The 11,911-nt window shown below is 41.2% G+C and overlaps 4 protein-coding genes across 4 annotated transcripts; 2 read left to right on the top strand and 2 right to left on the bottom strand.

Annotated features, from left to right (window-relative positions):
- Positions 1–221: 221 nt before the first annotated feature.
- On the bottom strand, positions 222–1,724 carry IL334_000468 (uncharacterized protein; the record flags this gene model as incomplete). The annotated part of the gene is made up of 3 exons (XM_062932252.1): positions 222–1,047; positions 1,130–1,491; positions 1,560–1,724. 3 exons carry the CDS (start codon positions 1,722–1,724, stop codon positions 222–224), a joined length of 1,353 nt encoding a protein of 450 aa, XP_062788303.1.
- Positions 1,725–2,862: 1,138 nt separating this feature from the next.
- On the top strand, positions 2,863–6,945 carry IL334_000467 (uncharacterized protein; the record flags this gene model as incomplete). Its single annotated transcript, XM_062932251.1, has 5 exons — positions 2,863–3,102; positions 3,169–3,279; positions 3,382–3,461; positions 3,609–5,323; positions 5,396–6,945. 5 exons carry the CDS (start codon positions 2,863–2,865, stop codon positions 6,943–6,945), a joined length of 3,696 nt encoding a protein of 1,231 aa, XP_062788302.1.
- Positions 6,946–7,625: 680 nt separating this feature from the next.
- Positions 7,626–8,978, bottom strand: IL334_000466 (uncharacterized protein; the record flags this gene model as incomplete). Its single annotated transcript, XM_062932250.1, has 4 exons — positions 7,626–7,909; positions 7,958–8,470; positions 8,594–8,712; positions 8,869–8,978. 4 exons carry the CDS (start codon positions 8,976–8,978, stop codon positions 7,626–7,628), a joined length of 1,026 nt encoding a protein of 341 aa, XP_062788301.1.
- Positions 8,979–10,171: 1,193 nt separating this feature from the next.
- IL334_000465 (polyubiquitin) lies at positions 10,172–11,630 on the top strand (the record flags this gene model as incomplete). Its single annotated transcript, XM_062932249.1, has 6 exons — positions 10,172–10,183; positions 10,245–10,410; positions 10,487–10,714; positions 10,776–11,151; positions 11,212–11,361; positions 11,417–11,630. 6 exons carry the CDS (start codon positions 10,172–10,174, stop codon positions 11,628–11,630), a joined length of 1,146 nt encoding a protein of 381 aa, XP_062788300.1.
- Positions 11,631–11,911: the final 281 nt, after the last annotated feature.

The following is an 11,911-nucleotide window of genomic DNA, read 5'->3' as shown; positions in this document are numbered from 1 at the left end:
ATAAGTCATGTCTTATTTTACTTTTTACGTATTTTCCTAGTCCCAGTTCATCATCATCATTTGTATACGTATACATGTATTTACATGTAACAAGCCTTCAAATCATTCTCGATTTGCCTTGTAAATGAGATTGCGTATCGGTGAGATCCAGTTTATGCAGGAAGCGCACTTCAGATCACTGACAAGAATAGTCACGCATTCATAGTCAGAGGTGGATCGTTTTATGGATTACCAAAAGCAGGAGGATCTTTTCTTCTACTTTTATTTCTCTTTCTTTTGCCTTGTCGGTTCCTCCCATTTGCACCGTGTTTTTTTCTACCTTTGACTGGAGTTTCTTGTTCCTTGTTCTCGCACAACATGTCAGATAACCTACTGAATGTATCCTGCCAATCAGTATTTACCCAATCTTGTGCCCAACCTGAACCACCACCATGACCTTGAGAAGGTCTAAATTTTTTACCTGCTCTATCACCTGATCTATTAGTGAAGCTTGAGCCCAACAATGATATTTCGTATTTTGGACATTTCGATAAAAAACTTTCTAATCCCCTTTCTTCATCTTCGTCTTCATCTTCGTCTACTCCGTCCTCGCCTCGTCCTGTATCTGGGGCATCAGTCGGATTGGTTGCCCCCTTCGTTGTGGTGTTGGGGGAATAAGCAGGAATTGACAAAGTGAATAAAGTACCATCTTTAGGAATCACTTTAACTTTATTTTGCTTGTTGACAATCCTAAATGTCGAGCAAGTTTCTTCAATCACGATACCACAATGGGCGATTAAACTTGGATTCCGAGATGATTTGATAGATAGATAAATACCAGTGAAATCTGCTTTAGATAATTTGGATAATATTATCTCAGAATTGATCGTTGGTGCTGTTGAAGTTGTATTTGGAGTTAAATTCGAGCTTATAGTCGATGTTGATGTCGATGTTGATGTTGATCTTGAAAAACTGGCATTTTGATTCGGAAAAGGAAGAGGTGGTAAGGAAAGTAAAGAGATCAAATATGTTACATGTAAACGATTAAGTGGAATTAAAGAATTATACCTATAAGTTAAAATCGGCAATTTGGTGATCAGAAATCAGTGTTTTTTTTTTTTCGAATGATAGAGAATGCCTCATCACTCACTGTATCATCATTCCTCTAGGTATCACACCACCTAATCTTCTCCTGACTTTCCTCATCCCGACTAAGCCTAGTTCTTTCCTCTTGATCTCAGCATGTTCAACTTGTTTCTGAACTTTGGCTAATTCACTTGGATATCCCCTATTCCTTTTTTGACCTTTGACCAGAGGTGATATGCCACTCGACACTGTGTTTTGATTGAGTGAGGATGAAGAGGAAGATGAAGAGGGAAGGGATGTCTGTAATGTTTTACCTGATAATCGAGATGAATAAGTTGATGGGTCCAATGAGAGTAATGAAGGTAAATTTGGAATCGTTGATGAAGATGATGAGGAAGAAGAAGGTATTAAAGGTAGTATAGATTTCTATTCATTTGAAAATAAAATACCTCATCAGCACGAATCCTGTGAGGAATGACAGATGGTTGACGCACCTTTACGTGAGTAGACAAAGTTCGATAAGGATCAATAGGTTGATTAGACGTTGTCGTTGTCGTTGACATTGTCGTTGACGCTGTCGCTGAACCGGATCCGCTTGGTACAGGCGATGAAATCCTACTTGATGAAGCGGAATTTGAAATATATCCAACTGCAGGCATCTTTCCAGTCCCTTACTCGAGCAGTCTTGAGGTCGAAGCTGTACGAGATAGGCCCAAATGAAAGCTGCACGAATGTCTGAATTCAAAGAAGCCAGTTCAATCATCAAGAACAACAATTTTACTATTATTTACAACGCTTGGACCTTTTTTTACCCAAAAATGTGCGGGTACGGCGTCGAATTAGTCTCATCGCGCGTTTGCGTTTTTATTTTTTATTTTTACTTTTCAATATCTCATTTACATATTTCTATTTGCTTTTGCACTTCTGAGTTCTGATGATCATGATCTCCTTACATAAATTTGGTAGTGCATACAAGTAGGTAAGTACAATTGAAACCGCCCACACACTTCTCTAGCATGAATACACACATGGAGCTGATGCTGTATGCATTGCTCCCTTGTTTGAAGTGATGTTGTGAAAAGGCTCTAAGAGCTAAATGAAGGTTACTACTAAGAAAGTGGCATCGAGACTACTCAAAATACATCTGGCGGGTTTGACCGTTTGACCATTATTCTTAGTGGATTGAAAATTGAAATGCCTGACGTTGATTTAGTCTCATCTCTTCATAAACCCCAGAGCTCAATTTCTATGTGATTTGCAGGTCATTACATGCATTGGGAGTAGTGTGAAGCACAGTCATCACCTCATGATGCTCTTGCATGGTACCGGCTGGCTTGAAGTGTTCATCTGTATGCATATACCTCCTGTGAGGTTGAAAGTTGACAGCAGAATTTATGATAAAAAGTAAAATGAAAAGTAAAAAGAAAAAAAGAAAACGCAAACGCGCGATGAGACTAATTCGACGCCGTAGCGGGGCCTCCACCACACAAGAAAAACGCGGTAGAGGGCGAAATGATGCATTTTAATGATAGATTATATCATAAAAGTTCAGTTTCAGCACTTTCTATTCTCAATTGCTTGAATAGCTTTTGAATCGACAAGAAGGGAGTACTTGGCAGCTGTACACTACGACAAGAGATCGAGAGTATACGAACCAATCTCATGATATAATAACGACAGTACTTTTAGGGAATCCAATTAACGCGTCTTTCTACCTCATAACCCACCATCCCCCTCACCATCCTCCTGGGGTCCCTTTGAGCTGCATCAATCCAAGTACAATCTTCAAAGGCGAAAATGTCAAGACCTAATATATCTTATCCAACGCCTATTCCTGGACCATCTACCTACGATCACCCACCATCTCAATCTCAACTTCAAGCTCAAGGTTACAAAGCAAATATGGGGTTAGATCCAAGTCCGATCAGCAGAGATACAGGTGGAACTTCAAGTTCAGCTTCAGCTTCAGGCATGGGAATCCAACAGCAGCAGCAGCAGCAACCCCCGAGAAGAACAAGTGGATCATCAAAGTCAGCAGTGAGTATATCGCTCAGATAGGTGAGAGTGTAACCTAGCTGATGACTATATGGTTCCGTTTCAAAGGGTCAATATACATCAGCACTCGATTCATCCATAACTAGATTATTGGTAACTACTAAACAACTCTTACAAGGATTAGAACAATGGTCACAATGTCTAATATCAGAAACCGATGTGAGTGCATTGATCACTCGTTTGTACATTCAGCTGTCCAGCACAGCTCCCCCGATTTGGGATAGTACAGCTGATCTGACCAATGATCTTTGCCATTATTAGGTCAGTGATGTCTACGTTAGATTGGGCAATGGATTTGAAGTTTGTATACAAGCATTTCATAGAGCTGGCATATCTACAATGTGAGTCATCGAGAATAAGTGTCGTCTTCCCAATCGGACATATTCTTTGCATAATGAATTAATGGAATCTATTATTATATCCAATCCATCATACAATGCTGCTTCCTCCTATACCATGCTTACTCGCTAATCTGATTGGTTCATCAGTGAACTCGATGCTATTCCTGGAGATCTTAGAACATGCTTAGAACAATGTTTATCGTATGATCAAAATCATGAAACGTTGGAAGTATATCTTCCTGAAATCCGTCAAATAATCTATAATCTTCTTCACGGTTTGAAACAAAAACAAGCAGCTTACAAAAGATTGATACAAGATCGACAAAGAGATACACCTTCACAAGCTACAATTTCTCAAGCTACTATTTTACCTGCTCCAACATCTCATCCTCCTCCTCCTCCCCCACCACCGCAAAAGCAACAACAACAACAAGCACGTAAACCTTCGAGAGGTGGGGAAAACCCTTTACCGGTTGTACAGCAAAACGACCAAGATTCAGATTCTAAGTTATCAGCTAAATCAGGTAGCACATCAAATACAAGTACAACTAGTCCAGCATCAATAAATTCTCAATTACCAAATACTAAATTTCCTTCTTCATCTGCTTTAGCTGAAAGGGGTACAAGAACTGGTATACCACATCGTCCAGCTCCTCCAGATGCTTTCCGTCCACCTCGAATGAGATTACCTGAAAATCCCCAATCTCATCAACCTAATAACATCAATACTAGGAGATCACCTTCCCCATCCCCCTCACCAGTTCCACAAGCACAAGAACCCATAAGACATCAATTAGTCGATAACCCGGTCCCTTCCCCACCTCCTGCTCCAACTATACAGATACATAATTTATCATCCTCGACATCATCGAGCAAACCACCTCCCAGACCCGATCGATTTAGTAGAGATAGCTATGGATCTCAAAGACCTGTATCGAGATTCTCGGCAGATTCAGATCTTACAAATGGTTCTCCAATCAGATCGCCTCCAAATAGAAGTCCTGCCAAGCCATCTGATCCACTCGCCGAAGAAGATGAGGGTGAACAAGATACAATTCAGCCTACCCTTACACCTTCTTTACCAGTCCTCAACTTACCCTCAGCACTCGAACTTCCTGATGAATCTCAACCTTCAACTGCAACTCCACAGACACAGTCGATAGAAGGATTGCCTGATGTTCCACCAGAAACAAGAGCTACTCTAGCTGCATTACAAAAGTCTGACGCGTTGGAGAGAAGAGCTTCAAAAAGATTTTCCAGTTACACATTCAATAAAATGCTGCCTGGTTCTCCTGGAAAAAAATCTTCTATCAGTAGTCCTCAAAGACCTACAAGAAGAGCTGATAGACCACCTCCCATGCCTGCTCTGCCTGAATCCCTGACCAATGTGTCTATAGGTGGAAGAACAATGACCGACGCAGATGACGGAATATCACCCACAACCATTACCCATCTACAGGCAAATGGAGACTTGTCATCCAGGTTATCTAGACCTACCACACCGACAGGTGATGTTTCATCAGATGATCAATCCGATAGATCTGTAAGAATAGTTAAAACTCCAGATCCAGATGATATAGGTCAACATGCTACTCCAAGGCCACGATCATCAGTCTCTGCGCCATCACCATCAAACCTTTCAGTTTTCCTTCAAATCGGTCGACAAGTCAAGAAAGCATCGCTAGAATCACCGATCAGTATGTCCAATCTAAGGTTGATGTTTATGGAAAGATTCGAATACGATCCTGGAATGGAAGATTTCCCAGATGTGTATATCAGAGATAATAGGACTGGTGTACAATTCGAGCTTGAAGATATGGAGGACTTGAGAGAGGGTTGTATACTGAGTCTGAATATCGAGCGTGAGTAGTATCTGTAACGAAGACTTTGTGGAGGATTATCGCCCAGAACTAATCAGCCTTTGTTGCATGCAGCCCTCGACCAGGTCAAACAGCACTTTGATACCACATTTGGAACCCTAATGCAAGAGATCAAAGACATGAAAAAAGCCATTGACATCACTCGTCGACACTCTATGACTCCATCACCTTCTCTACTGACCGTATCACCCTCAACTCAAATGTCCCGACCATCAACAATGGTTCGATATCCATCTTCGGACACCATTGCACCTTCGCCTTCCAACACTGCTATACCATCTGCACCTAGATCCAGTTCACCTTCACCCCGATTTGGACCCAGCAAATTGACACCAGAGAAAGAAGCTGAACTACAGAAACAACACGATGAATTACAATCACTTCGAAGGGATTTAGCTGTGATGAGACAACTTCACGTTGATTTCTTGACTGAAACAAAAGAATCATTTGGAAAATTACGAAATCAAAATTCTTCGATGCGAGATATCGTGAAAACCAAAATGGGAGGTAATCGAGCATTGTTAGACAATTCCAAAACGAAATTAGAAGCCCAATGTCAAGATACGATACAATCAGTAGAAGAAATTTCAGATATGATTGATGCAGTGAGGGAAGATGCATCGAAAAGATATGTCACACCATCAAAATCACAAATGACAACGATCAAGTCAGATCTGGAAAAGGCAAGAAGTCTAATCGATCAATTGGCGTCAGATGTCCAATTAGCCGATCCAATGTGGCGAGCAACTTGGCAAATTGAATTACATCGTGTAATGGAAGAACAAAAACTGTTATCTTATCAAATCAAATTATGTACCGATCTCAAAAAGGATTTAGAAGATGTTACATTGATTTTCAATAATGTTCAAGATTTCGTCAATCAACGTTCGACCGGTAATGGTATCAACATCGCTCTCAATATAGGAAGGGTATCATCAGGTAAATCATTCAATAAATCTTCTCCGAAAGAATTAGGAAACGATACTGGTTCGAGTCCCAATGAAAATGGTGGCGGCGGTGGTGGGATGAATCATCTACTAATGGAGATTAGGACTAAAGAGACAGATCCTAATTCAAGGTTGAAAGCTATTGAAGCACAACAGAAAGCGCGTGAAAGAGAGAAACAAAAGAAGACTGATGAATTTGAAGAAGAACTGAAAAAAGGTGGTAAGAAATTAAAGAAGACAGGTGGAACGGAAGAAGCTGAAAGAATGAGACAAAGAAGACAAGAATTGACTTTGAAAAGAATGATTAATGGTAATACCAATGAAAATTCTGGTGTCCTAAGTCCTCAAAACACAGGTAATACTCAATTCGCACATCACCAAAGAGCGATCAGTCCTCAGTTAACCGGTACTACCATACCACAAAATCAAGCTCAAGCTCAAAGAGCTTTAAGTCCACAATTGACTGGAAATGGACAAAGAGCTATCACACCTCAGCTTACAGGAGATTCTACTTCAACAGCCCATTCCCTTTCCAATCCAAGAAAATTGAGTCCGCAGAAAACAGGTGGAAGTATAAGTCAGATTCTGAGTCCTAATTTGACTGGTGGAAGTGGGAGAGCAAGTACGAGTATAGAAGAGAATGTCAAAGAGGAATGATTGGTATTGAGGGACTTGGTTGAGTAAGGAGTGAAGTCAAGGAAGGAAGGAAGTATGGATGGGATGGAATGGAATGGAATGGACCCCTTCTCGGTTACATCAATTGACAAGTGCTATACTCATCCAGTTCATCTCTTATCTCATGATGATCATTATTTTTAAATTATAATGTAAAATTCAATATGACACATACGATAAATATGTACATGACATTTGAGCATATGAATATATAAAGGAAACAAACATTCATATTAAATATGAAATGAACATGTAAACAAATGAAAAGTATCTTTGAATTGTAATGAATGACAGATGCAGTTCCTGAGCGTTAGCACGTCAATGAAGTGAGGTAGATTTATATATGAGAAAGGAGAAAGTAGATGTAGGAAAATAGACATGAGATATGCACAAGAAGAATGTCGTATAAAACAGAACTGTACTCGTACAATATGAATTTCGAGTCACGATAGATAAATGATAGTCGATAGGTTGGCTGCCAAGCATTTTTTGGTTTAGATAACTAGTCACCTTCACCGATTTAACACATAGATCAAAACATTGTCCATTTCATCCACTCCTCTCCTCTTCTCTTCTCTGTTCTACTTTGTGCTCGTTATACCTCACCACTCGACCAACAAACAACCTCTCCACATTGGATTAGATAAATCTTGGGTGTATAATTAACCTTGAGCTTCGACTGACGCTAAAGCTTTCTCAACTTCTCTCAATGCCTTTTCAGCACTGACGCTTTCTCTTCTAATTCTTTGACCATGTCCATGTCCATGTCCGTGTCCATGAGATGCATTATTCGAGGTTTTCATGCCTTGAGTTGCAGAAGGGTCCAGGATAACGACGTTGGGTTCACCGTCTGATTCACTTGTTGATCTTGATAACATTGTAGTCTCAGTATGAGTAGCTAATTTAGGTGCTGAAGAGAAATTCAAAGCACCGCCGCCTATTCCACCTAAACCTCCGAAAGAATTGCCTCCAAACGAAGAACCACCGAAAGAACCTCCTATTCCACGATTATTCCATGAAGAGGAAGCCGAAGACGTTCTATGATGACCTCCTCCTATCGTATTTGATATTGAACCTGAATTTGATCCTGAACCTGAATGTCCAAATGAGATTGATCCATTTCCATTATTGTTGATGCGTTGAGGAGCTGTGACGCCTCTCACATGTCCTTGACCGTGATTACCAGAGATACTTCCACTGGAATTATGATTATGACTGATTGAGATCGAACCTGATTTATTGAGGGGATTGGTAACGCTCATAGCTCTTGAATGGACTTGTGGTGTGGCAGGATCGTTATTGCTTGGGAAAGGGAATGTTGAAATTGATCCTGCACCACCACCTACACCTCCAACTCCATTGATACCCGATGCGGTAGATCGATGACCTATAGATCTAGCTGCTAATGATTGAATAATTTGAGCTGCATCAGGTCGATCGTATGGTCGGATCAATCCTGAAAATTGGGGTGGAGGATGAAGAAGTAGTGAGAGGTATGCTCGTTTGGCTATTTTTTAGTCACAACACAATAGTCAGCTCAAAATCATATCGATTTATTAGATGTCCAACGAGGGGGAAGGCCGCGCAGTAATTGAGGGCATGTCTCGTCATGATGAGAACAACAACTCACCAATCGAAGCATCTGCAAATACTACCAAAGCATTAACATCATCTAACCACTTGATCCTGAATCCGCCTTTTTCAGTCTCCCAATCTTTAAACATGTTTTGGAGATCCCGAGTTTTCAGGCTACACCAAGATGGGGAGATAGCAAACAAGGATCAGCTTGAAGATATCACGAGAAGGGGAATCCAATATCATTCGATCGCACTGGAGGATAAAGGTAGATATAGTAGTAAATGGGGTTGAAACGGAATGGGGTAGCATCAGAATAGGACCACTCACTCTGCTGAGAAATTAGCTAGGTGTAAGATCCTGGTGACAGCTGCTGAAAGCTGTACTGTCGAAGATGAGGGTGCGGCTAGTATTGTGCCGTTTGGAAGTGAGATGGACATTTTGTACTGATTTCGTGATCGTTATGTATGGGTGGTGAACGTGTAAGTGCAAGTAACAGTGATGAGTCTGTTCTGTACCAATTGATCTGCTATATTCGATATGTGTTTGATGAAAGGAGCCTATCCTGATGTTGAGATGTTGGTTTAGTGATCTGTAATGAGGGCCGGAGTGATGACGTGTGATACGATTTTGAAAGCTTGAAAGAAGGTATGAGTATATATGTATAAGGGAAGGACGTATCAAACGACCGGATTGGGTATTGTTCAGTTGAGCGCAATGTATGTAATGCTATGTATATGTGTATGTATGTGAGCGTGGTTGTGTATGATGAGAGAAGCCAAAAGTGCGATGCGACAGTGTTGAAGAATATATGGGATGAATGAAGGTGAAACGTATTCCAGATTTGTGAAAGTGGCCAACAACACACAATTGAAACTACGCGTCAAAAAGTGCCACAATCGGAGGAAGCCGTTCTGAATTACCGGGCTCACCGCGTGACAAGTTATTGATTATGTAATAGAGAAGTAAGTAATGTCACCAAGAATGGCTGAGTCAAGCTGATAACATTTATTATAATACTACTCAGGGTACTGATGCTGGGTTACCAGAATCGTCACTGCCCCTCACCACACAGATCCTGGGGTATATATATAGTTAATCACAACATCTCCCGTTCTTCCCCTCTCTTATCATCGTTACCTATCAGAGTTCAGTTAACTGATACAAACATATACACACTCATCAAACAACCTCGTGAGTATCGTCTCTTCCTCTCCTGGTCGTCTACGATCCTATGAATATTGCAATCTGTGATTGTGATGCATGGAAATGGTTGGATGCATCATCAAAGGTTGAAGGAAAGGGATAGATAAGGACCGACACGTCGATTGTTGCCACCCAGCCTTTCGTCCCTTCTTATCACCTCGTATTCAATGCATCCATTCTCCATCCGTCCTCGCATACCTATTCAAACCATCTTCTACCATATTCGACGCCCTTCTACGTTCCTTTAAACCGATTGCCGTCCTTTTCGATCACGTCTCGGCTGCTTATAAAGACAAATAAGGACACGATCGCTGACCTCTTTATTCCTCTTTCTTCCTTTTATCAATTGCTACTCTACATATCCATCCAGTCAATTCGATCTCAGATAGGATCCTACAAACCACTTGACAACTGAACACCGAGCAATATGCAAATCTTCGTAAGTCAAACTATCTCCGGCATCCGTGTTGTATTGATAAGCTGACACTATCGATTTATAGGTCAAGACCCTTACTGGAAAGACTATTACCCTCGAGGTCGAGTCATCTGACACTATTGACAATGTCAAATCCAAGATCCAAGACAAGGAAGGTATCCCACCTGATCAACAGAGATTGATCTTTGCCGGCAAACAATTGGAAGACGGTCGAACCCTCTCAGACTATAGTGAGTAGTTCTTTCCATCGATCATCCTCCCCTCCTTAAGTAGGGTGATACTGACGATTGTTTTTATCTATATTAGACATCCAAAAAGAATCTACCCTTCACTTGGTCTTGAGACTCAGAGGTGGTATGCAGATCTTTGTCAAGACTCTCACAGGAAAAACCATCACCCTTGAAGTCGAGTCTTCCGACACCATCGATAATGTTAAATCGAAGATTCAAGACAAAGAAGGTATCCCTCCTGACCAACAACGACTCATCTTTGCCGGAAAGCAACTTGAAGACGGTCGAACCCTTTCTGATTACAGTGAGTTTGGATCGGACGTGTAAGTAAACTTAAATACCATAGCTGACTGATCCCCTTTCAGACATTCAAAAGGAATCTACTCTTCATTTGGTCTTGAGACTTAGAGGTGGTATGCAAATCTTCGTCAAGACCCTCACCGGTAAAACTATCACACTTGAAGTCGAATCATCCGACACTATTGACAACGTAAAGAGCAAAATTCAGGACAAAGAAGGTATCCCACCTGATCAACAACGACTCATTTTCGCCGGTAAGCAACTCGAAGATGGTCGAACACTTTCCGACTACAACATTCAAAAAGAATCCACTCTTCATTTGGTATTGAGACTCAGAGGTGGTATGCAGATCTTTGTCAAGACTTTGACTGGTAAAACGATCACTCTCGAAGTAGAATCTTCCGATACCATCGATAATGTCAAGTCAAAGATCCAAGACAAGTAAGTGGCACAGGTCATGCGAATGCGAAAGGCCAATGCTGACTTGCATTCTTCTGACAGAGAGGGTATTCCCCCAGACCAACAACGATTGATCTTCGCCGGTAAACAACTCGAGGATGGGCGAACTCTGTCTGATTACAACATTCAAAAAGAGTCTACCCTCCATTTGGTACTCAGATTGAGAGGTGGTATGCAAATCTTTGTCAAAACGTGAGTTTTTTTGGTGTGGATGCACATGGCGGATGAGCTGACCTGGTATCGTTAGCCTCACTGGTAAAACAATCACTCTTGAAGTAGAATCTTCCGACACTATCGACAATGTTAAATCCAAGATTCAAGACAAGGAAGGTATCCCTCCAGACCAACAACGGTTGATCTTCGCCGGTAAACAGCTCGAGGACGGAAGGACTTTGAGCGACTACAATATTCAAAAAGAATCAACCTTGCACTTGGTCCTTCGTCTCCGTGGTGGGCAATAGACAGTACAATCGTCAATTGTCATCCATGGTGTAAATCTGTTGTAACCCGTTGTGTTTAGGAATGTTTTGTATAGGATGGAAAGAAGAGATAAATCTATAGGCGAATGAATCTGGAATGAGATGTTCTTGATGCCTTGTACATTTTTCGTTGGCAGATATGACAGCATCAGTCTACTACCCTGCACTCCCAACAATCCATCCCAGATGACTGCGCAGTACTGGCCCCTCTGCATTTGAGTCATGTCATCTTACGTGAATTCCACTCAAAAGTATACGATACA

This window comes from Kwoniella shivajii, chromosome 1 (assembly GCF_035658355.1).
Source record: "Kwoniella shivajii chromosome 1, complete sequence".
NCBI lineage: Eukaryota > Fungi > Basidiomycota > Tremellomycetes > Tremellales > Cryptococcaceae > Kwoniella > Kwoniella shivajii.
Note: the sequence above shows the minus strand (reverse complement) of the source record. Positions and strands in the feature narration are given on the sequence as shown.